General features: G+C 49.4%; 1 protein-coding gene across 5 annotated transcripts in view; it reads left to right on the forward strand.

Annotated features, from left to right (window-relative positions):
* JARID2 (jumonji and AT-rich interaction domain containing 2) overlaps positions 1-23,168 on the forward strand; it is a 254,648-nt gene that overhangs the window by 178,210 nt on the left and 53,270 nt on the right. For all 5 annotated transcript variants that reach the window (XM_045085040.1, XM_045085041.1, XM_045085044.1 and 2 more), the window contains one exon: positions 8,849-9,018. Coding sequence is in view for 2 of the 5 variants with exons in the window: in XM_045085042.1 (XP_044940977.1) it covers positions 8,849-9,018 (170 nt within the window). In the remaining 3 variants the exon portion in view is untranslated. The remainder of the gene's footprint in view (positions 1-8,848; positions 9,019-23,168) is intronic.

The following is a 23,168-nucleotide window of genomic DNA, read 5'->3' on the forward strand; positions in this document are numbered from 1 at the left end:
CTAACTTCCATGTGGTATCCCAGGACTCTGAACCTTTTTGCTTCTGCTGTAAGATAAGATTTTTGCTCAGGATTGCTGTGAAACTTGTCTCCATAGAGAAAGAGCATTTGCAGCTCTTGGATCCTGGGGTTGGGGTTGAGGTTGGGTCCCTGATAAAAAGAAGGTTCTGGTGCCTGGCCTGGCAAAAGGTAGGCAGTTTTCCATAAGTGGTAAACCATAACACGTGGGACGTTTGTGACTGACAGAACAAAAGGGCTTTGTTGCCGCTTTAATTGTTGATTAATGATGATCCCTCTCAAATTTGACATGGTTGCTTTCTAGCGCACAAAAGAAGTCAGTGTCAAATATTTCCTTGATCACGACAGAGTCATGATCTCCAGGCTGTCCTTGGTTCTTTGACATTTCAGGGTGCCGTGGAAGATTTTTTTTTTTTAAAGCATAATTGCATAATTTCTAATTAATTGAATCAGAAGCTTCACTGCATGTTACTCTGTATACTGTTTGTGGGGGCTCTCCCCGCCCGCCTGACATTTATGTGCCTGAGTACTCTTTTTCTCAGGAAGCTGCTGTTCTGCATTGGCTTACTGGTAGTTAGTGCTGTTACTAAATTTTGATACTATCCTTTCTGTTCCCTAGTCCTTTCCTCTGAGCAAACACAAAGGCTCACTTTTTTCTTTTCTTTTCTTTTTCTTTTTTTTTTTAAAGTAGGGTCCATGCCCAGCATGGATCCCAGCGCAGGGCTTGGAAATCAAGACCTAAATGAGTCCAGGGTTGGACACGTCACCCGACTAAGCTACTCAGGCGCCCCCACACTTTCCTTCCTTCTCTCTGCTTTCCAGTGCCTGCATTCTGAGGGAGTGTGGTACTTGGGAGCAATTGTATGACACTTGGGTTTACGGGCTTGCCTTCTCCTTGGGCACCCGGTGTTGTGATGAGTAGAGTGGATGAATGTGCGCGTATTTGCATCACGTTGGTATTCCTCAGGGTGTTTTTGGGTTCTGAAGGAAGTTGGGGTGTCACCCTACATGAGGGATTTTATTTATGATTGGAAAGGTGAAATCTTTTTTTTTTTTTTAAAGATTTTATTATTTATTTGACAGACGGAGATCACAAGTAGGCAGAGGCAGAGAGAGGAGGAAGCAGGCTCCCTGCTGAGCAGAGATTCCCGATGCGGGGCTCTATCCCAGAACCCTGGGATCATGACCTGAGCTGAAGGCAGAGGCTTTAACCCACTGAGCCACTCAGGCGCCCCGGAAAGGTGAAATCTTAAGCAGGTGTAGGATTATCTAACAGAATTGTGGAATGGTTTCTGGAATTGTACCATATAAAAAATGTATATATATTTTAACTTTCCTGCTCCCGCCTTCTGAAGTGCTAGGCAGGCAGTTTATCTCAGAATCGAGATGTTATCCCCTAATGAGCTGTAGTTAGAAACTCAGTGCTCCGAGTGGAGCCCTGCGGGCGTCGGGGAGATTGAGAGAACGTTCTGACTTCCCACTGGGCACGGGCAGAAAGTTGGGTATTTCTCATGTGGAGCTGTGAAGTCGCAGCCCCAAGGGGAATTTATTAAAGGAATTGCTGTGTTCAAGTTTTATAGATGAGGTCCAATGAGAGGGAGCTCGAAGGGGCTTCCATATTCTCCTTTCCACAGTGTGCCGCTGCGCCCCGCTCCCCCCCCCGGCTTTAATGAAGGACTAGGAGGCCGGCCTGCCCTAGAGGGCGTCTCAGTAAAACGAGAGCCGGGGTTCTCAAACCCCCGTGCTTTCCTTTCTAACCCTCTGACCGAGCCAGACTTGGTGCACATTCCTTCTCAGGAAGGGGACCTCGACTCTGAATCGCTGCCTGTGTAACGTCACGGAGACAAATGCTGTAGGTATTTCCCGTCCTGTGGTTTTGAGCATCTCCGTCCTCTTGCATTAGTCGAGGAGTTAAAGCAAGGAACGAGGCCTGTGAAAACCAGTATGGTAGGAGCTCCAGAAACCCCATAAGGCGAGCATTCTCTGCAGTGTGCCTCTCCTCCCGGAGCCCGCTGACCTCCCTTTCCGGTCCCGAGCCGTCCTCACACCCTGGGGAAGCAAACGCTGCTGGGCAGCTCGGAGCAGGGTGGGAGGCAGGCGTAGAAGGGGGTATTCTTTTGGCAAGGCTTCTCTTTCCAGTTGCGGGGGATGAGTCCGTCTGTGCTGGCCTCCTGGTTCACTTGAGGATGTGTTTATTTTCTCTCTCCTCTCCAGGATGTTTACAGCCATCCTGTGTGGTTTGCCCACAACTGCACTTGCATTTGAATTTGGTGGGCAGCTTGCCCTGGGCAGGGGCTCTTCCCCCCGCTCAATCCCCCACAGTCCCCGTCACGCACACGCGCACACACATACACCCCTGATCTCTTTGAGTTGCTGCCAGGTTTGTAGTGTGTGTGTGTGTCTGGGGTAGAATAGAGTGGGTAATTATTTTGGGGATGGAAACACAGGAATTTTTTTTTTTTTTTTTAATAGGCCTTTCAGCGAGTTGGCAAAGCGTCAGGCCCCACTCCCACCCCAGCACAAAGAGCACAGCCCTGTCGGTCATTTTGCATTTGCCAGACACAATGTGTCTTTTTTTTTTTTTTTTTTTTGAATGAACAGACCCTCCCCTCCCACCCATTCCTTGCTCTTTGTTTAGAATTGAGATGTAATCTAAGTAATTGGATTTTGCCAGCTTATGGTTTTCATATTGGAAAATTGAGTTAATAAAACGGTGTTTTGGCTGACACGCCCCTCCACAAGGGGCCAGCTGGGCATTTCTTTAAATCGCTCCTGCCTTCTCCAGCCGAGTCCTGCCCACACGCTGTGTCCTCCTTGGGTTGGTAAACGATCAGAAATTCTGGACAGAAATGGAATGTAATTAACCTAGAAATTGCTGTTGCTGTCGCCCTGTATTTAGGGCTGTCCTAGAGATGGAACACGCAGATAGCACTAAGCTGGTTAACTCGGTCCTGTAGATAAGGCCGGGGAACCGGGACTGTCACCGCTGCCCCCTCGTGAGCCTCGTGAGCCTCCGAGGGCTCTGCCTGCACCATCCGTCGGCAGGAGGAGCCCCAGGAAGGCTTCTAACAAAGCAGAAAATATTTTGCATGAAACTTAGTTGGCTCGTCAGTGGCATTTCTTTGTAGGTGGTGTGTTGCTGCTTGTTAACCTTCTGAAGAGTGCCAACGTTTCTCTTGATCTGTTAATTCCCATAAAGTTACTTCAACTTTTTTTTTTTTTAACCTAAATATGAAATACACTTGATTTATTTGGGTAAAATTTTAAGTAATCAAGCAAAACATTCTTTTGGCTGTTGGCCATGCCAATTGAACCCCAAATGAGAGAAGTTTCGGGAGAAAAATAATGCCAGCTTTTGTGTGTAGCTCAGGGAGTTGTTGAAGGGAGGAGGGGGGAGGATGGAGGCCCCCACCGGAGCTCAGGCAGTGTGATCCCGCAGTACGCACGGCCTCCGTGTGCCTGTCCCACAGGCATGGGGCTGCGGCCGGACCCTCATCCTTGGTCCGGTGGATGCTGGCCCACGGACAGTTTGACGCATGGACCCACAGGGACATCGCACCTTGTGGTGGGATTGCCTCTTGTGCAGCACGGTGGTCGAGGTCCAGAACCAGACCTCACTTGGCTTCTTTTGGACGCCGCTGATGGTGAGCACATGGCAGGATTAACTAAGTGATGACCGTGGAAATGGCACAAATGGTGACCATGTGGGCAGATGCCTTGTGGATTCCTGTGAAATAGATCCGTAATGACACCGAATCCCGGCTGACCTTTGGGTAGACTTACAGAAGGATGGCTGGTCATTTTCCCTGGGGCAGAAGCACACACCTCTTCCTTTCCCCTTCCGTTTGGGTCTTGTTGAGGTCCACCCATCTCTCTCTGGCCCCTCTGGATAGCATTCATTGTGCCCCTCTGCTCCAAACACGTGGGTGTAACTGTGTGATTCCTCAGGATGGATGGTACAGCAGCTCAGGGTTCCTGCTGTGCCCTCCCTTCATGATGGAGGGTGTGTCTTGGAGGGCGTATCTTCTGTACCTGGTGATACCCGTTTGCAGGGGACACAGCAGTAGTGTCCTCTGCAGACCCTCCTTTGCCCTCAGAGGGCAGGGGGTGGAATTGGGCTTGAGGGGTTGGTCATGGGCAGTGTACTCACATTAGGATGGTTTGGTCCTTCCCTCCACATTGAAGACTTGTGAGCAGAGACGGTGAAAAGGTGACCTCCTTAAAAAGGAACAGGTCTGGAGTGTTCTTGTCATTGGATGACAGGAAACCAGCCATGGCAAGGTGAAGGGGAAGAGCGTTCCAGATGGAGAGAGCAGTCTCAAGTACGCATGATCTTTTGGGATATTTGCCTCTCTGTCTTAGGGTATGTATCTATCTCTCCATAGAATGACACTCAGAGATCAGATTAGTGGGTTGACGTTCCTCTCAGCACATTTTCTTTCCTCCTTTTTGGAACACTTGAGCTTAAATGGGATTCACCCCAGCAGGGTCGAGGTTTTGTTTTTGTTTTTGTCTCATGAGTGAATTGACGTGGGGCTCCCGGACCCAGGAGCTTCTAGAGAAAAGGCACTCCAGATGGCCTTGTCAGTGATGAGGCTGGCCCCACCCCCCACCCCCACTTGGACAGAGCATGATGGGACCAAGAAAACTCCGACCCAAGCACCAAGCATTTACCTTTTGGTCTTGCGTGTTGCCCTGCACCCAAGCTGCATATGGCCCCAGACAGGTCTCCCCCCATTCGGTTGATGGGTGTAGTGAGGATGATCTTGGCAAGATCCTTCCAAAATAATCTAAAGACTTTAGCTTTTAACATTTGTCTCAAACGCCAAACAAGTAGCAGGCTTGTATCTCTATTCTTTGAGCTTGCTGTTTGAATTTTTTAGTCCTTTACTTGGTGGACACCTACACATTCACACTGTGGACGGGCAGTGGTGTCGTGGTTTGACCCCGGACCACCTCTCCTCCCTCACCCCCACCCCAACCCTTGATCTTAATACACAGTAAATAAAATGGAAGCCTCTGTGTATTTATTCTTCTGTAAATCCATTTATTCATGTCTTCCTCTGCTGGTTTCAATCGGTTTGATCTGTTTAACTTGGCTCGCTGGAGAGTTTGCTTTAACTGGGTTTTCTTGACCTAAGGATGTACCTAGGTTTCTAGAAGGAAGCCTTCTGTAAGGGGAAACGCCTTCCTTGATCAGTTAATAAAACAAACAAGGGACTGCATCATGGTTTCGTCGACCCGTCTGGTTTGGGTGAGGAACACCCACGCCTTCTGTGCTTTCCGAATGCTGGCGTTGCTGTGGGTTCCCAGCGGGCAGTGGATGGCCATTTGGCCAACCCTGAAGGCCCCACATAGTGTTTTCCACTTGACCCCGGGGCCCCATATTCTGTCCACACCCTCTCGATGATTGGGAACAGTCTTTGTCCAAACAGTGTTGGCCTTTTTAGACATCTTCAGGCTGAGGAATGGAAAGGACCGTGCACGTGGTTGTGGGTAGCGTGTCAGCCGCTGGAAGGGGGGGGGTGAAGTAAATGCCCCCGGCGGTGGGTATACCTGCTGGCTGCTTCGGTGGGTGGCCTGTGGCCTGTGGCCTGTGGCCTTCGGTGGGTGGCCTGTGTGGCCTGTGCCTCTGCTCCACAGAGATCCTTTCTCCCCGGCCTCTCCAGGTGGAGACACTCTGTATGTGCTTCATGTCTGGGAACCTGCCACCTCCCCCTTCTTTACTGACTGAAAGTAACATGCACTTATTTCCTCGTATCTGGCATTCTAGAATAAATTGCCTCAAACGTGCCCTGCACAGTGGAGCGGGCCGAGCGTGCTTACCCCCGTGGGTGTGGCCTCCACGCCGGGTCATCCAGACTCTCCTGTTGTGTGGGACCAGCAGGGCCCCGCCAGTACCTCTATAATCCTCCCAGGACTCTGCAGGATGAGAAGCCAAACCACAGACCTGCACTTTGTGCAAAAGAGAGAGTCTTTGGATACTGGTTTGTCTTGCAGCTCAGTCCTTGCTTTCATCTGGGTCTTGCAAACACTTTATCACTTGGGAGCTTGGCTTATTCTTTTAAGGGGTAATTTGTTTGCCTGCCATTTTTAAAATCTGTTAACGGCTTTATTTTTCATGCTCTCACCGAGCAAGTAAGTCATCAGGCAAAAAATGCCTTTTATTCGAACAGGGGTGGGAGCAGTTTGTCCCCTGGGTCCCAGATTTGTGGAATATTTTCCCGCCTCGTGCGTGTGTGCGTGTCGGACTTCCATGCGGGCTCATGACGGGGGGCGTTTGTTGTTGCTGACTTTTTAAAAAGCCGTGAGCGGCAGCCCACACGTTGCAGGCAGTACTTCTGTCCGGTTTCTTTAATGCTCAGAGTGAGAATTGGGTCCGATTAGTCGGGAGATGGGCGTGTTCCTGTTGCCAGTTTAAAAGGATAAACTTGTCAGGTGGAATCCGAGGGCGAGGGGGCTTCTACTTTTCACAGGGAGGGGACTGTTGCTGGAGGGGCGGGGCAGTTCTGTGGGGTCTGTCCCCCCGGATGGTGGCCTTCTGTTGTGGGGTTCTGGCTGGTGGGGATGCGGTAGTTGCCTCCTGCCTGCCCCTTCCTCCGGACGCCCTTGCTGCCTGCACCGGGGAGTTGAACGCAGAACTTGAGAAGGAGCAGCTAGAAAGGTCCAGTCACTCTGTCAAACTGTATGATGTCTGAGAGTCTAATAATAAGTTTGAGCTTAGCTTGCCCCCTCTTTTTTCATACCCCCCCCTGCCGTTTAGTCCTATTATAAAAATACCTGTTTGCAACTGATAGGAAGTGCAGAGGGAGAAACATAACCAAACTCACCAACTCAACCAGACTCAACAGCCGTGATCCCTGCAGTCTGAGAAGCACCGCTGTCTCCGTCTCCCCTCTGCCCTCCCTCCCCATCTCCGTCTGGTCCTTCAGCATCTCCCCCTAGAGGGCCCTCCTCTGGGCTCGGTGGCTTGTCCTCTGTCATGTGTGTGGGGTATGCGGGGCAGTCCGTTGGTTACAAAACTCTTTTGTTCTCCATAACAGGGGGACAGTGGTGTTGCCCCATTCTCTTACCCTTTTAATATCTGGGAGTTTCCCTTAAAGTTGTTGAATTCTTTGCTGATAGCTTGCGAATGTGGCTGCTTCACTGTGGCTCGTCCTGGGTTCGCAGGAGCTTGTGATTAGCCGTGATGTTTGTGGGTGTCAAGGACCGCAGGCTGCCCGGTAGATCAGGAGTGGGGGTGTTGTCTCCCTTTTGAGCAAACGTTAGTTGGTACTGGGCTTGTCATCTGTACGGTGGTGTTTCTTGTAGGGTTGGGAAGGGAGGCAAGAGTAGAGACTGGTCAGGACAAGGGGAGGTGAAAGCTTTTTGTAGTTTCTTAGTAGAAAATAGAGGGGTGTGTGTGTGTGTGTGTGTGTGTGTGTGTTTTTTTTTTTTGCTGTACTAGTTTGTTAAATACCAGAATGTCGATTTAATACCTGGAGGTATTGAGTCCTCAACCATTTCAGGTACAACAGTTACTGTTTTATGTAATTCTGACAATAGTTAAACGAAGGTTTGTTTGTGTTTTACTAATCTCTGTGGTGTTCTTTTAACATTCATTACTCAGAGCTGTTTGGCAGGGGCCAAACACAGGGATTGATTCGGATTTGGATTCTGACACATCCCTGTGCCATGGGGCTGCCTGGTGGGTTCTTCTCTCTTGGTTTTTTTTCCCCTTTCCTGGCCCTCAAATCCTGTTTGTTGAGCGTCTTTATGAGCAGGGCTGGCCAGAAGGTCTAACCTGCGGGTTCTTGCCCTCAGAAATACCTGCCACTCCCCTTGTGAATCGATCTTTGCAGTGAAGAAAGAGCTGATCGAGGTCATCTGTGATAAATGTCAGGTTGGTTACTCATAAACTAAAAATGAAGTAGTATTCTTCCGTGGAAGCAGGGAAATTAATAACTGGCGGCTGCAGTGCTAGGTAGGAAGTGAAGAAGGCTTTCCAGGCCTCGTCAGGGTTCCTGATAGAAAGGACCAACTTCGTTGATGGACAGCAGAGAAGGAGAGAAGTGTTGTGATTTGTAGACACCGCAGTTCAACGAGGGGTCGGTTGTGTCAGGGAGGAAGCCCGACAGGGGAGATTCAGGGCCTGGTTTTGGAAGCCCTGACTGGATGAAGTTTGGATTTCAGCTGTAAGCAGAGGGTACCCAGAATTTGTATTTCGGGTGGACTAGAGAAATCGATTTTTCCTGCATGGTCAGCTTTCATTCATGTAACGAATTTGTGTGGCTGGATTGGGGTCAGAAGAGATTGGAGGTGGGGAGGCTGCTTCCTCGGGGGGCTGCAGACAGGGTCAGTGGTGTGCAGGCGGTTGGGGGCAGGGGCCTGGTGTCAGGGCACGAATGAAGGGAATCGTGTGTGTTGGTGACAGGACCCTGTTGAAGCAGACGCTGCTGGATACTTGTGGCAGGGTGATTTGAGTGTTTGTCATAACTCCGGACTTAATTTAAAACTAAAAAAGCCATTCATTAATCCCCTGTCCTCAAAGGCCACATGTGGTGTTGGAAATGCCTGGCCCACACGTGGCTCGTGCAGGCACACTCAGAGCGCCCATTTTATATCCGTGTGTAAAACATAGCCTTTTAACCAAATTTATGGTCCTCTGCAGCAGGCCTGGGGTTCATGAGAGTGTGAGAGATAGAGAACCTTAATTAGAAGGAGTTTGCTTGAATCAGGGTCTTTTTTTTTTTTTTCCCCCTGCCTCTCGTGTCCTGACTTAATGGCCACACGTAGATCTATACCCTCCGATCTCTGCCTAATTCATTTTTAATTCTCCTTTGCTTTTCCAGGCCCAGGCTGCAAGCACAAAGGAAGTTTGCTCAGTCTCAGCCGAACAGCCCTAGCACAACTCCGGTCAAGGTAGTGGAGCCATTGCTGCCCCCTCCAGCTACTCAGATTTCTGACCTCTCTAAAAGGAAGCCCAAGACAGAAGACTTTCTTACCTTTCTCTGCCTTCGAGGTGAGACCGTGTCCCCTGTCCGCTGGGGAGGAGGAACCTAGTTGCAAGAAAAGGGAAGACGGTTCGCAGGAGTTACATGTTCTCTGTGGGACGTGCCCAGTGCGGTGAGGGGAAGGGGCTATTGGAGCCTTCCTCTTTCTCCTTTTATTATCCTTTGACACTTAAGTCCCCTTTCTTGGCTTCTTTACAGTGTCTCGGATCATAGTTTCTTTCTTTTTTTTAAAGATTTTATTTATTTGACAGAGATCACAAGTAGGCAGAGAGGCAGGCCGGGGGTCGGGGAGTAGGTTCCCTGCCGAGCAGAGAGCCCAATGCGGGGCTCGATCCCAGGACCCTGAGAGCATGACCTGAGCCGAAGGCAGAGCCTTTAACCCACTGAGCCACCCAGGGGCCCCAGTTTCTTTCTTTAAAGATTTTAAATATTTGACACACAGAGAGAAAGATCACAAGTAGGCAGAGAAGCAGGCAGAGAGAGGGAGGGGGGAAGCAGGCTCCCTGCTAAATAGAGAACCTGATGCGGGACAGGACCCTGGGATCATGATCTGAGCTGAAGGCAGAGGCTTTCACCCACTGAGCCACCCAGGCACCTCTAGATTGTTGTTTCTCTAGCTTTACTGTTACAACCTGACTTGTCCCCATTCCCCTTCCAGAACTCCACTGCCCCCACCGCACACGTGCTTTGCCAACACAGGGTTTGTCCTGTGACCTACACCCCCCCGCCCCGCCCCTAGGGCATGTGAGTGGAGATTGTCTCCTTTGCTCAAGTGTTGTAAAGCCTATCATAAGTCACACCGAGTGAGCTTCACACTTTCCCTGTACTACTCTGGGAAGAGTTTAGGCAATAACTTCCAAGTATAGTTGACCCTTGGATGACGTGGGTTTGAAAAGCCCCAGGCTCCTTTCCGTGTGGGTGGTTTTGTTTTGTGTCACATTAAATATAGCAGGGTGTGTACTTTCTCCTCCTCAAGATTTTCTCAATAACCTTTTCATTTCTCCAGCTTTATTACAAGAACACAATATATAATCCACGTGGCATACAACATATGTGTTAAGCCTGTTAATGTTATGGGAAAGTCTTGTGGTCGACAGTAGGTTGTATAACTAGTTAAGTTTTGAGGGAGTCATAAGTTACACAGGGATTCCAACACCCCTACCTAACCCCTACATTGTTTGAGGTTCGACTGTATATAAATGGTGAAAATAGTGGTCCCTATATGTGAACAGGACTGAGGAACAGAATGCAAGATGGAGGCTCACGTTTTTCAATAAAGGTTGAGTTTGGATTTGCACGGTCTGACTCGGGAAACTGGCTGCTGCTACAGGCACTAACTTCATCACAGTTGTTGAAGAAGGTGCGAGATTGTCAGAGAGCCTCTTACGGCCATGGGAGGTGCAGAGAAGTGTTGGAGTAGAGAAAGCTGTGGACATGGAGGTTTCCTCTGGTGAGGTTCGTTGACAGAAAGGGAGTGAGAGGTCGAGGTCTTTGCTGTGGGTCATTTTGGGGGGAAGACGGGGCTTGAGGGTTAGAATTCTGTACTTGAAAAAAAAATAGTTTTATGAAATAACTTACCGCAAGATTTCAGTAGGATAGAATTTTTTCTTTCCTAGATTACTGGAGAATTCCCACCCTGTACCCCATCACTCCTTATTAACACATTAGCGTGTATTTTCTTAAAATAAGGACATTCTTCCAGAATGATCCAAATCAAAAGATTGTCAGTGATCTGTCCCTCCTGTTCACAAGCTCTCTTCTCGGGCTGGCCTCCGATGCCCCAGAGAGAGGCTCCAGTTTAGAGCCGGAAGATCTAGGTCCCAGTTGGGCGTTTTGTTTTTCCTTTTTCTCTTTTCCTTTTCTTCCTTTTTCTCGTTCTTTCGTTCTTTCCTTTCTTTCTCAGTTGGGCATTTTTAATGGTCTTCCTCTGGAGCAGGTGTCGGTCCTCTTCCCCCCTACCAGTCTTTGTCTTGGACTCTTGGAGATTATGGGCCACTTGTTTTGTGCAGTGGCCCTCCATTCAGGTTATCGAGTGTTTCCTCATCATTAGATTCAACGTTGGTGTTTTTGGCAGTGTTTCGTGGGAGGTTCTTTGAAACCCCCTATTCCATTTCTTATCAAACACTACTTAGTTTTTGAAAATCTGTATGGGCTTGATTCTTATTTCATTCAAAGGGTCATAATCCATTTTTTAAAAGTACATTTTGGGATGCCCTGGTGGCTCAGTCAAGCGTCTGCGTCTTGATCCTGTCTCAGGTCTTGATCTCGTAGTTGTGGGTTCGAGCCCCACCTTGGGCTTCACAGTGGGTGTGGAGCCAATTACAAAATATCCACACGTGTGTGTGTGTGTGTGTGTGTGTGTGTGTGTTGATTGAGATAGATATAGATATTTTTTTCCAACTGAAGTTGAAGTTTTTTCAGTCTGCCTGCCTCCAGCATGGGGCTCACAACTCCGAGACTGAGTCATGTGTCCTACTACCTGAGCAGCCAGACACGCCTCTCTTGCTCTGTTTTGATGTTCAGATTGTCCCATATCTCCTCCGTGCAGCGCCTCTGAGCTGGCTTCTTTGTCCTTTTTGCCGTGTCCCTGTCTTCCTTCCAGCCTTGCTTCTGGGCCCAGCCCTGCTCCAGGCTCATCCTCCTTCGCTTTCTGAGCTCTGGGACCAGCCATTTCTCCAAGGAGCCACGGTCTGGGCCTGCAATGTGCTCTTCGCTAGAGTGCCCTTTATCGTAGGTGCTCTGTGAGTGCGGGCTCTGTGTGTGTGTGTGCGCGCGCGTGCCTCTGTGTGTGTGCGCGCGCGCCTGCGGGCGCAGGAACGTGTGTGTGTACGGATGTACACATGTGCTCAGTTAGCATATCTACGTGTTGGTCCACTTTTGTGAATTTGCACTGATAACCTCTGATTTCAGTTCAACATCTGTGGGTGCATTCTGGTTTTCTTCCTTTCCACATTAAAGACCGAGAAATCTGGCTCTAGTCATCCCTAGTGGATTTGTTCATTTGATCAGTTTTTTCCAGCATAAACCACACACACAAACACACACACACACACACACACACACACACACACACACACTCTGCTGCTGCCCTTTTCTCCGCCACATGGACCCCTTGTGACCTTGCTTGGCTCTGCCACTCTTGATTGGGCTGCCTATCTCCCCCCCGCGTTGGCTCTGACACCCTAACTGAGGCCACAATCGTTACTCCCCCTTCCTCCCTCCCTGGTCTCCCTCCCGCCAATTTGCTTTAGGAATGACACCTCAAAGAAAGGAAAGTGAGGAGTTCTCATTCATGTTGGACATAATGGGCTATTGAACGTTCTCTTGGCCTGTACCAAGGGGCGGTGAGGCAGGTGGCTCATCTCTGTGGTTTTGCAGAGCTCCCTGCTGAGATTCTAGGGTGCCCAGGGGTCTAGGGTGAAGATGGAGCGGAATGTGTGGGGCCCAGAGGAGAAGCTTGCATGCTGTGGTGTCTGTGAAAGAAAAAGTGGGGACCATGACCAGCGAGCCATGCCGGGCTGTCACCTGTTCACGGAGAGACTGTGGGACGAGGTGCCGGGAGGAAGGGCTTTGAGTTAAAGCAGTCTCTGAAAGGGTTAACTGGGTCACCAGCAGCACGTTCAGGTTAATAATTAAAGTGCAGGGATGGTGGAACCCTGCTTCTGTTCCCTTGGTCACACGTGGCATCTTAGTGCTATTGGAGCTGGATTTTACTTGGAGCCTTGACTCCTGTTTGCTTTTCTTTAGGGAAAGCCTCACTGGTCCTGTTTCATTAGGATTCCAGAAAGTTGGCTCCTGAGAACTGAAGTTAGGAAGGGCTTTGCTGTGGAGCGGGTGGGACTCCGTTTTTAGAGAGGAATTTGTGCCGTGTGCACCTGTATAGACATTATTTTTTAAAAATGCCTCTGTAGAGAGGCATGCTGATTGCTTCTGTAAATGGCATCCAGCTTTGACGTTTCGAGGCTCTAGATAAAAGAGAACCAGGTCAGAAGATGACCACAGTGTACTTTGCATTGTGGGATGGAACAAAGGTTTGAGTACGCGAAGTCCAGGAGGTGTGTTTAAAACAATTGTGTAAAAATGCTCTGAGCTTTGGAAGTTTCTGAGTTTACGAGCCGGGCAATAAAATAGGTTTTGTTGTTTGGCTTTTGCTGTTAAACTGGATTGGTCTGACATACAGTACTGTACTCTTTCTCCTATAATTTCTTGACTACAGGTGTTTAAAAAAAAAAAATCGAGTCATCTTTAGCTTTATTTCTTTTTCTTTTCTTTTTTTAAAATCATGTTTTTGTGAAGTCAGAAATGCTTAACCTGATTTGGCTTCAAAAGCCCCCAAATGATAGGTGATTCCTCTATGGTGCCTTGCCAGTCCTGGGAATGGGGTGGGTCTGGGGGGTATAGGAATGGCACAGCTGAGAATGTGATTGTTTGAGCCAATTAAAACTCCTTGTTTGATGGGGACAAGGGTTAAACAGATCCCTGATGTAGTGGTACGTCTGTGGTTTTCTAGTATTTGAAGTTAAGAAAAATACGGTGTTGAACTTTTGTTTTTGGTCAGGGAACTATTCCATATTTCTTCAGGGAACGTCAGCAGAAAAGATGGGGGTAGTAGGCAGAATAATAATCTAAAATACCTTCCCTCTGGTCTCTCAGAGACAACCACTGGTAACCATCTCTGTGATGAAAATATTCCTGAGCCTTCCCTCTGTGTGTGTGTGTGTATGTGTGTGTGAGAGAGAGAGAGAGAGAGAGAGAGAGACAGAGACATGTGTCCCCCCTCCCTCTGCGAACCCCACCTCTCTCCCAGTCACTGTGTATTCTGGTTTTCCTGCTGAACAGCATCCCATAAATACTGGGACCATTTTGTGGGTGTCTCGTCACTTAGCAGGTTCCTTGTCTGTGCTCAGACGTATTTGGGACTTTCTGCAATCAGCGGCTGCCAACACACGTCCTTAGGCCTCTGCCCTGACTGCCTCCTGTTCTCTGAAGTTGGCAGCCAGGAATGCGACCTGCGTTCTAGTGCTTTCTTCTTGGGTTGCGGATTCCAGACCACTGAGAGCTTGTCAGAGTCCCCCAAACTCCAGGTTCCTCAGAGCTCCATTTGCTCCCTCAGTTTGGGTGACGGCTGGCGCTGTTCAGGGTAAAAATCAGCTTTTAATAAGCAGCTTATTTACATGGGAGGAGAGTCTGGCTGCAGAAGTAATGAGTCCGATCAGGTGGACTGTCCATTCCCAGCCTCCCGAGATTCCAAGACCATGCCTTCTCCCCACAATTCCATCAGATATCTTGGTGGTAGGTGGGGACTCTTTGGGCCATTACTGACCCCAGGAGTAGCGTGTATATGGAAACACACCAGCCAGCCAGTCAGGTTCAGAAGCCTAAGTGATTTAAAAAAAAATCTGCTTCCAGGCCCTCAGAGACCTCTCAGCTCAGCTTGGCAAGGTGCGCTCTCTCCTTTCCCATTTCTAAAATTTCTAGAGGAAGTGAACGTGGATTGAGCCTTGCGGCGGGGCTGGAAGTGTTTGCCTGCGGTGTATTCATCTTTTTTTTTTTTTTTTTTTAAAGATTTTATTTATTTATTTGACAGAGAGAGAGATCACAAGTAGGCAGAGAGTCAGGCAGAGAGAGAGAGAGAGAGAGAGAGAGAGAGAGAGAAGCAGGCTCCCGCTGAGCAAAGAGCCCGATGCGGGGCTCTCCCAAGACACTGAGATCATGACCTGAGCCGAAGGCAGTGGCTTAATCCACTGAGCCACCCAGGCGCCCCCGGTGTATTCATCTTGAAGGAGCGACTTCGGAGGGGGGTCTGCGTGTCTCCTGCCGGAGGCGCAGTTAGTATCTTCGCCTGGTTCCCTCCCAAGAAGGGGCCATGCGTCGTGTGCCGTGCCCAGTGATGGGTGCCATCCCTGTTCCTCTGCTTTCCCTCATGAGTTGGATCGTCTTCCCTTTGTTCTGACTATGATTATTAACAGATTAAAAAGCTTAGCACAGTAGAGCAGTGGCAGGTTAAATGCCAGACAGACACACGCACGCGCGCGCACACACACACACACACACACGGTGGGGAGGGTGTCACATAGAGCATCACAGACCTGCCTGGTGCGGAGAGGTCTCTTGCGTGGGGTGGGCAGTGTTCGTGGTCAAGGAGCACCATGGCCAGCCTTTGTGCGAAGCAGCACTTTCTGTCTGGGGACTCAGCACTTTCTGTCTGGGGACTCGCCTGCCTTTTGTTTCTAGAGTCTTACAGACTCTTCAGTGATCAGCTGTCATTCAGTTGCTAATTAATTCACCGGGCCCTCTGTGGAACTCTTTTTATATGCTAGACACCTAGAAAACAGATTAGGAACACCAAAGCGGAGAGGCTCACAGTGAACCTGTGGAAGATGCCAGGGTAGATGGGTGCGGAGGGCGCACCAGGAGGAGGGAAATGCCATCTGGCAAAGGAAGGAGCACTGGAGCCGGCTTTGGGAGCGTGGGGGGTGCGGTGGGGGTGGCCCCCGTTGAGGCACGGAAGGGCCCCAGGTGCATGCTGGGAAGTGTGCGCTGTGTTGTCCACTCCTGGGGGCCTTGGGCTACATATTTAGGTCCCAGTGGGGTTCTGCAGCTGACAGGGTGCTGTACAAGGCCAGGACCTTTCAGAAGGTGAATCCTGGCTGGCAGCTGGGGGGAAATGGCTTGAGGCTGCAGAGGGGTCCGCTGTCCCTCCACCATCCTAGTTTGGGGACAGTTATCCAAGGATCCAGCCGTAGGCCTAGAATGTCCTATCCCTGGCAGGCCCTCCATCTGCAGTAAGCCTATTTCGGGTGGTTTCTATGTGCCCAGTCCTTTCAGTTTCCCCGAGGGGAAGAGGCAGGATTTGAGATTTAGGAAGGAACCTTCTGAAAGACCAGCAGAACAGACAACCCCCCCCACCCCCACCCCCCTTCAGGGGGCTTTCTCTGAGGACAGTGGCCAGCTTTGTTTACAGGGAGCACACAGGTAGATAGAGGACTGACCTTCGGTATTGAGAACGATAAATTGTAAGTAGGGCACATGCAGAAAGCCTGGGGTGGTTTAGAGGTCATAGAATGAAAGGGGATTAACCTGCTAAAAAGCAATTAAGCAGTCCTCCAATTGCAAGGAACACTTCAGCATTAATAATGAACTTCGTGGAGCAAAATGGGAATGCGGTTACATTATACGAGTTCTTTGGGGAGGAAGGCGCATTGCCACAGTGGTACACAACTTTTTTTGATGGCTCCTTTGGAGAGGCGTTGCATCTTAATTTTTGAGGGCTTATAGCAGAGGGGAGGAAGCAGGGTCCAGGATGCTATTCACAACTGTCTTGAGAGCTAAAGGGGCTACCTTCTCTTTTCTCCAGATCAGACCAGCCTTTCTATCCTTGGTTTTCCAGCGGAGTCCATGTAAACGTGGCTGAGTTCTGCTGAGCAAGCGATTTGTTTGCCAAGATCGTTGATCAGGCTAGTTGGGAAGAAATATGAAACCATGGCATTCTTCCGCACCGAGGAGGGGAAAGATGGATCCCTTTTAATCGCTCTGTGACCTTCATCAGTTGTTCAGATTCCAAGACATTTTGCTCAGAGGGCTGGCCCGGCGCGAGGCTTTGCCCTCCCTGACAATAAAGCAGGCTTGCTCTTCCCCGCCGCTGGCTGCTGGCACTGAGTCAGTGGTATTCCGCACAATCGTCTCTGGCCTTCTCCTTTATTTCTAGAGATTCTGAAATCCATTTAGTGAAGGTAGATGGGGTGGTGGAGACTTTTTTAGTCGGGACCGTCCTGTTTTGTTTGCTGGTGAGCAACCTTTGCTGGCGAGCAGCCTTTGCTGGCTGCCGAGGCATCAATGTTCTGAGATCACTCAAGTCCTAAAGAGGAACGTTGTGTGGCGGAGGAAGTCGGGAAGGGGTTATTTCCATGAACAGTAAAGAGTTCAGGGGGCTGACCATTTCTCAGGGGCTGAGTAGCAGGGGTGATGGACTTCTTACCGGAGATACCGTGTCTTCTGTTGGGGCCTGGAAATTGACACTTCTTCCCGTAATTTACATGGGTGGTGTCCTGGCTTCCCTCTCCAGCCTCCCACCTCTCAGGAAGTCCCCCTATATTAATTTTCACAGTCTGCGTATCCCCCAGGCAAGGTGACTCTGCCTTCAGCATTCGGTGTCTGTTAGGATTTGTGGATGTTTCGCATGATGAAGAGAGCACAGACTTCCGTGTTCAGAGGGTGGCCTCGTTTCCTTCTTAAAGCCACTTTTTAACTTGTTTCCACTTCTGAACTTGATGGGTAGAAGTCAGGAACTTGTAAAGTCATCCTAGCTGTTTGTTCGTTGGAGCTAGAGTCCCAGAGCCCTCACTGCGTTCCATTGGGTATTTGTGTTCTGTTTTAAGCCTGGGTGTAGATGAGAAACCTGGGCCAAATTTTAAGGGGAGAGTTCCAGCTGTTGATTGAAAGCTAGTTTCTTCGGTCGCTACAGGTGGGTCAGCAATCGTTGGAAGCAAACGTGGTCGTCACTGCTGAGTCTGTTGTGTTAGGGCCGGTGGCCAGAACACGTGCCCTCACTTTGGGGAGTTTCCCAGATGTGGGGTCAGATAGGCACAGACTGCACGGGCCCCATGGCCCATGCCAGGGAGCTGCGATGGGGGAGGGATGCTGTGCAAAAGATCGGCCAGTGAGGGGGGGGTCATCCTCCCTCCCTCCCTGTTCTTAGAAGACCTTCACAGGGCTGAAGGTTTCCAGCTCTTGGCATCACTCACTCTCACCCAGTTCCAGAAATCCTAACTGTTGAGTTGACTTTGCATCTACCCCCTGCCCCAAGATTCTTGTTCTTGACCCGCTTGCCTTCCCCGTGTAGGAAAGCAGATGGGAAACCAGTTGCTTTCACGCTTCGACCTTGTGGAGTTTACCCAACGGCCTGATGTTCGAGGTCTAAGTTTTTGTCACTGAAGCCGAGTAGTGACCTAATAGCGGTTCGGCGAGACCGACTTAACGGTGCTTCTGCATAGGTGATCTTAGACCCTTCAGGGCCATCACGGTTGTTGTGGCTGGAGACTTCATCCTGCCTGTACAGACAGGCAGACGGTCTCAGAGCAAAAAAGCATGTGCCAGCTGAGCTGACGCCTCAGTCTAGATTTTCAGATTCCGTGGAGGGTCTTTTTCCAGCGATTCGGATTTGCATGTATAAAAAAGAGTAACAGCCCCAGGATGGGGCACCGTCTCATGGAGACAGCTTCTTACCCCATAAGGAGTTAGGGGCTGCCTTTGAATTTGGCCTCCAGCTTGGTGGGCTGTTCCCCCTGCCCTCTTGTACCCCTGGTGGTGCCAGGGATAGCTTTAGCTCAATGTCTTAAAATTTTACCCTGATTTAAATTACCTTTCCTTTAGAACAAGTGATACTCATTTTCTGCCATATTCTGCAGATAAGTCATTGACGGCATGAATGTGGATTACTGTAAAGAAAATAGCACACGGAGAGGCTGGCTATGGCCAGTAATCTTAGGGCACCCGGTGGACGAATTTGGGGAACTCCTGTTGTCAGCTCTTTGCTGGTAAATTACAAAGGCCAACCCGGAAGAGACCAAGAAAGAGATCCTTCCTTTCGGTGCATCCTCGCTGACCCACAGCCTTTCAGGGCACTTTGTGTTTACCTGCGGGGGTAACACGAGCTTGTGAATGAGTTCAGAGCTCTGTTCTGTTTGGGTCAGGAGCATTGGTGCCTGGTACGTCCAGGGCTACGCGAACGACATGGGGCCTTTGCAGCTGCATTTTTCTGTGACTCTCCCGTGTCAGCGGTTGGAGCTTTCCCCTAACTCAGGAAATCCGCAAACAACTATTCCCTACCCCCCGCCCCCAGCCCCTACCACTTTGCTCTGAAGTTTTGTTTTAAAATGTCTTTGTATGGTCGTAGGGGCCGACTGCTTTTCATTCTGTTTGCGTAACCTGAAGGATCAATCGTGAAAATGCCAAGGCGGTGGGCCAGCCGGGTTTATTAGGTCAGGCTACAGGATTGGACTCCCCAGCTAAATGACAGCGTGCAGGGAATCCCCGTAGGGTCTTTCCAAAATAGAACGGAGCTATGTTTAGCTTGTTAAGATAAAGAACTGGTCGGGGGAGGGAAGATAATGGGAAGAAGGGCTTGTATGTGTACATGATTATGATTCATGGAGAAGAATCCAATTTTATGGAAACCACAGCCCAAATTAGAGAAAGCAAGCTTTTGGATTAAAATGATTTCTGTTGTGGTTGTAACATACCACAGTTTGATTTTTGTCCAGATGAAAACATTTGGTTTTCACTTCAGTAAATATTGTGGAGACATTGCCAGCTAATTCTGAAAAGTAATGAAATACGGCTTTGGCAAAGCACGCATGCATTCTGTACTCCCGATTCCACTTATCTGATCCAAGTTCAGATTTTTTTCCCGCATTTGCTAATGCACTTTGAATAATCAGAAGAGAAAAATCTGCCTGTGATTTTAGGAGAAAACTGTATACGCTAAATACACTTTTATAATTTTAATGGGTATAGAAGCTCCCTTGCTCCTCCCCGGATACCCCACACATTCCTTAAGTCTTTCCAAACCTTGGCCTTTTGATTGATTACATTGCTAGAGTTACAGTTTGCAAGGGAGACAGGATGTAATTCTGCATGGTGAGTCAGCCTCACAGGGTCGTTAATTACCATCCCGCATGGTGCTTACGGGGGGGGGGGGGGGGGGGGGGGGGGGGGGGGGGGGGGGGGGGGGGGGGGGTGGCGCAGGGACCACCCTGAGAACACCAGGGGAAGAGCTCCGAATGGGGAGCAGCCGAGCCCCCTGGGAGACCCCTAGTTTTCCGTGTCTTTTCTGGTGTGCAGCAGGTGGATCTTGCTATGGAAAGGGAAGAGCTCTCTGGGGAAGCTTTTTCATGCTGTGAAACCCCCTGTCCCTTTTCTCCTTGTCCCTGTAGCTCCATTCCAGTTTTCCTCAGCACTAGACCCCCAGCAAGCTTTTCCTGAAGTCAGCCTCCTCGGATGTTTGTAGTAAAGAATTCTCCCTAGTAAATTGTCTAGAGATGATGCTTGCTTATGTACCAGGATCTGTAAGTTGCATAGTGTTTTTGATGAAAACTTTAAAAGCATACGTGCCCTTCTCTTTTCAAATACTAAACACTGATTGAGCTTTCTGGGAACTGTGCATCAATAATGACTGTGTAACACACCCATTCACCCCTTTTTAAAATCCTGAGGAATGTGGGGTCGTTTTCACTAGCGAGAAATAACCCAGATTGCCTTAGGGTTTATAAAATGCCTTTGTTTCACCTTTTCTTATGTCTAGCAGATTCCTCTTGCTCTATGCTAATCTGTAAATTAGATAATCGAGCTTGAATCTAGGCTAAGAAGAAATGAATGTGTTCTGCGTGAATGGCTTTAACTAGTTGTGGTTCCTTATAGGCTCTATGCTTACTTTCATCTATTCGAAGTTGTTCCCTCGTTATTCTCCAGGTGTTAGTAGATAACAGTGCTTCTCTGTCACTGGTTATTTTTAGTGTGGCCTGAAATAATGGGATGATTTTACTGGTTTTATCTCCATGAGAATGAAAGCTCCTTTCACTCTTGGCCAGCTCTTGGTTTGTCTTTTTTTTTTTTTTTTTTTAAAGTTTTTATTTATTTATTTATTTGACAGAGATCACAAGTAGGCAGAGAGGCCGGCAGAGGGGGAGAGGGAAGCAGGCTTCCCGCTGAACAGAGAGCCTGATGTGGGGTTTGATCCCAGGACCCTGAGATCACTACCTGAGCCGAAGGCAGAGGTTCCCAGGTGCTATTGCTTTGTCTTGATCTGAATGCCGGCTTTGCAAATGGAACAGGTCAGCAACAGGGGCTTCACGGGATCACATACAGTAGACACTTGGTGATAGGGTACCAGGCTCTGTGGGATTTAACGTTTCCTGCTGGCTTCAATTGGACTCTAAAGTTATTGAAATGGGAGGGCATGAGAAAATTCTGGAGGTCTGTTCTTCCGGAAGGCAGAAGCTCACAGTTCACAAGGCCACTCCTGGTGGACAAGTTTCTGGTTGGTGGTGGCTTCATGAACACAGGCTAAAGGACAGTAAGGCCATACCCAGGAGGAGCTGGGTTGTTTGTCACGAGTGGCACCTGCCAGAGGGGAGAACTGGTATGAAAAAGGCGAGGATGCTTTGATGATGATTTTACCTTTGGGTCCAGCAGGGTCCTGATGAGAAGCACAGGCACCTGTTAGTGTGAGGGTGCTTTGTGCTTATGCCCTGTGCCCCCAAACTGAGGGCACAGCACCTCCCCCCACCCCCACTGCAGAGCCAACTCCCCGAGGACTTGGTGGCATTCAGAGGCATGTTGAGAATGCCTCTCGGGAACACCCCGTCTCCCGCTCTTCACATCTTACCTGTTCCTTGCGTTAGCCTCTGACTTTCTCTAGAGGTTAGAGCAGTTTGTTTGTATTTGCGGAGAAGCTGCTAGAACGGATACATACAAAAGATTGGTTATTTGCTGCTATTGTGGAAGAAATTACCCTGTGTGCTTTCTTTAAGGGATATTAACGCCTGGATGCATCTAGACATCTCCATTTTATCGTTCTCTGGAATATAACGTTTACCCCATTCTCAGAATCCTCAGTATAAGATACAGTATAGTTGCTTCATGTTGCTTAGCCAACCTTTGAGTCCTTAAAAAAAAAAAAAAAACCCTTAACAGATGCTGTTAAATGGAAATAAACTCTTTGTTTTCCATATGTTGCACCTGGATCTTTTAGCAGATTCTCTTTGAAACCTTGACCATTTTTACAGTCTGACTCCCTCTCCCCCACCTTTAAAAAAAAAAAAAAATGACCCCCCCAATGGTCCTTGGTTGCAGAATTTGCTCCATTCGGTGCTGAGAGGAATCCCAGGAAGGCTGGAAGGCTGGAAGGCTGGAGAGGCTGCGCTGAAGCCCCTACCAGCACATCCCCTCCCCTGCTGCCCCCTGGTGGGCGGCGGCGTCCACGGGCTGCTCCGGACTCCACGCACGCGCATACTCATGCACACACGCACACGCGCCTGGTCTGTGCTCGTGCGCGTATCCAAGACGGAGCCCGGGGAGGCTCTTTGGAAGAAATCCGGCTTGGCTCGCTTCCTCTGGGAGGCGCTTGAGATGCCTCCCTCATTCCTGGTTCTTCCATAGAAGAGGGAAATCGAATGACCGAGCCCCCCAGTTCCAAGCTTGGAGGCCCCTTGCTCGGTCTGTCCGACCGCGCGTGACATGTCTTCTGCGCTGTTCTGTGCGGGGATGAGTGGGACCTTGTGGTGAGATAAAGGTCTGTGTCTGTCCGTCTGTCCCATGAGTGCAAACTACAGTTTGTCTTGCGTTTCGTGAAGTCCTTCTGCGGTTAGATTCGGGAAGGAAAGGTCCAGCAGGACTGGTCACTGGACTGCGGACCGCGGCACCCGCAGCCACCTGTGATGGAGAGTCCTAACTGCGGGCTCCGGGCTGGAACCGGGCAGGGTGCCGTCCCCTCCTCCTAGTCACTCTGGCACGAATTCTAAAACCACTCCAGAACAGATCTATAGATAAGTCGTTCCAGGGGAAGTTCGGCTAGCTGTTTCCTCTTTTCCTTTTATTCTTCCTCGGGAGCTCCTGGTTTATAAGAACCTTCCTTCCGTGGGAAACCTGCTTCTACCTGGAAATGATCAAAGGGGCGGAAACCAGCAAGCTTAATGGCTTTTCGGACCATGGCCCAGTCTGTTCTGCCATGTACATCCTTTGCAGTTCCATTTCTACCCAGTGGTGTGACCCACATAACTTTTGGGGTTTTTAAAATGTAACGCAAGGAAGAAAGAACAGAATAGAAGAAGGGGCCTTGGAGGTGTCTGTGGTCCTTCCATTTCTGCGAAATTGGTATTGGGCTTAATACCACTTCCCCCAGTGTTGCCCGTTCATTTCTGTGTCCTTGTTGGATCATGTGGCTGGCAGCCCGACAGGGATGGTTTTAGCCTTTCGTAGCTGAAGTTCAAGATCTCCATCAGGAGGGAAAGCGGATTGGTCACCTGTGTCATTGCTGATAACACTGGAGCGTTAGCTCATTCTCTGGAAAGGCAAGAGAAGGAATGAATTTCCCATTTAATAGTTCTTCTGCTACGTGGTAGTAGTTCTCCCCCCAAATACTTCATGGTTAAGAGGATTG

Source organism: Mustela putorius, unplaced genomic scaffold (genome assembly GCF_011764305.1).
Source record: "Mustela putorius furo isolate JIRA1106 unplaced genomic scaffold, ASM1176430v1.1 tig00000831_pilon_pilon_pilon, whole genome shotgun sequence".
Lineage (NCBI taxonomy): Eukaryota > Metazoa > Chordata > Mammalia > Carnivora > Mustelidae > Mustela > Mustela putorius.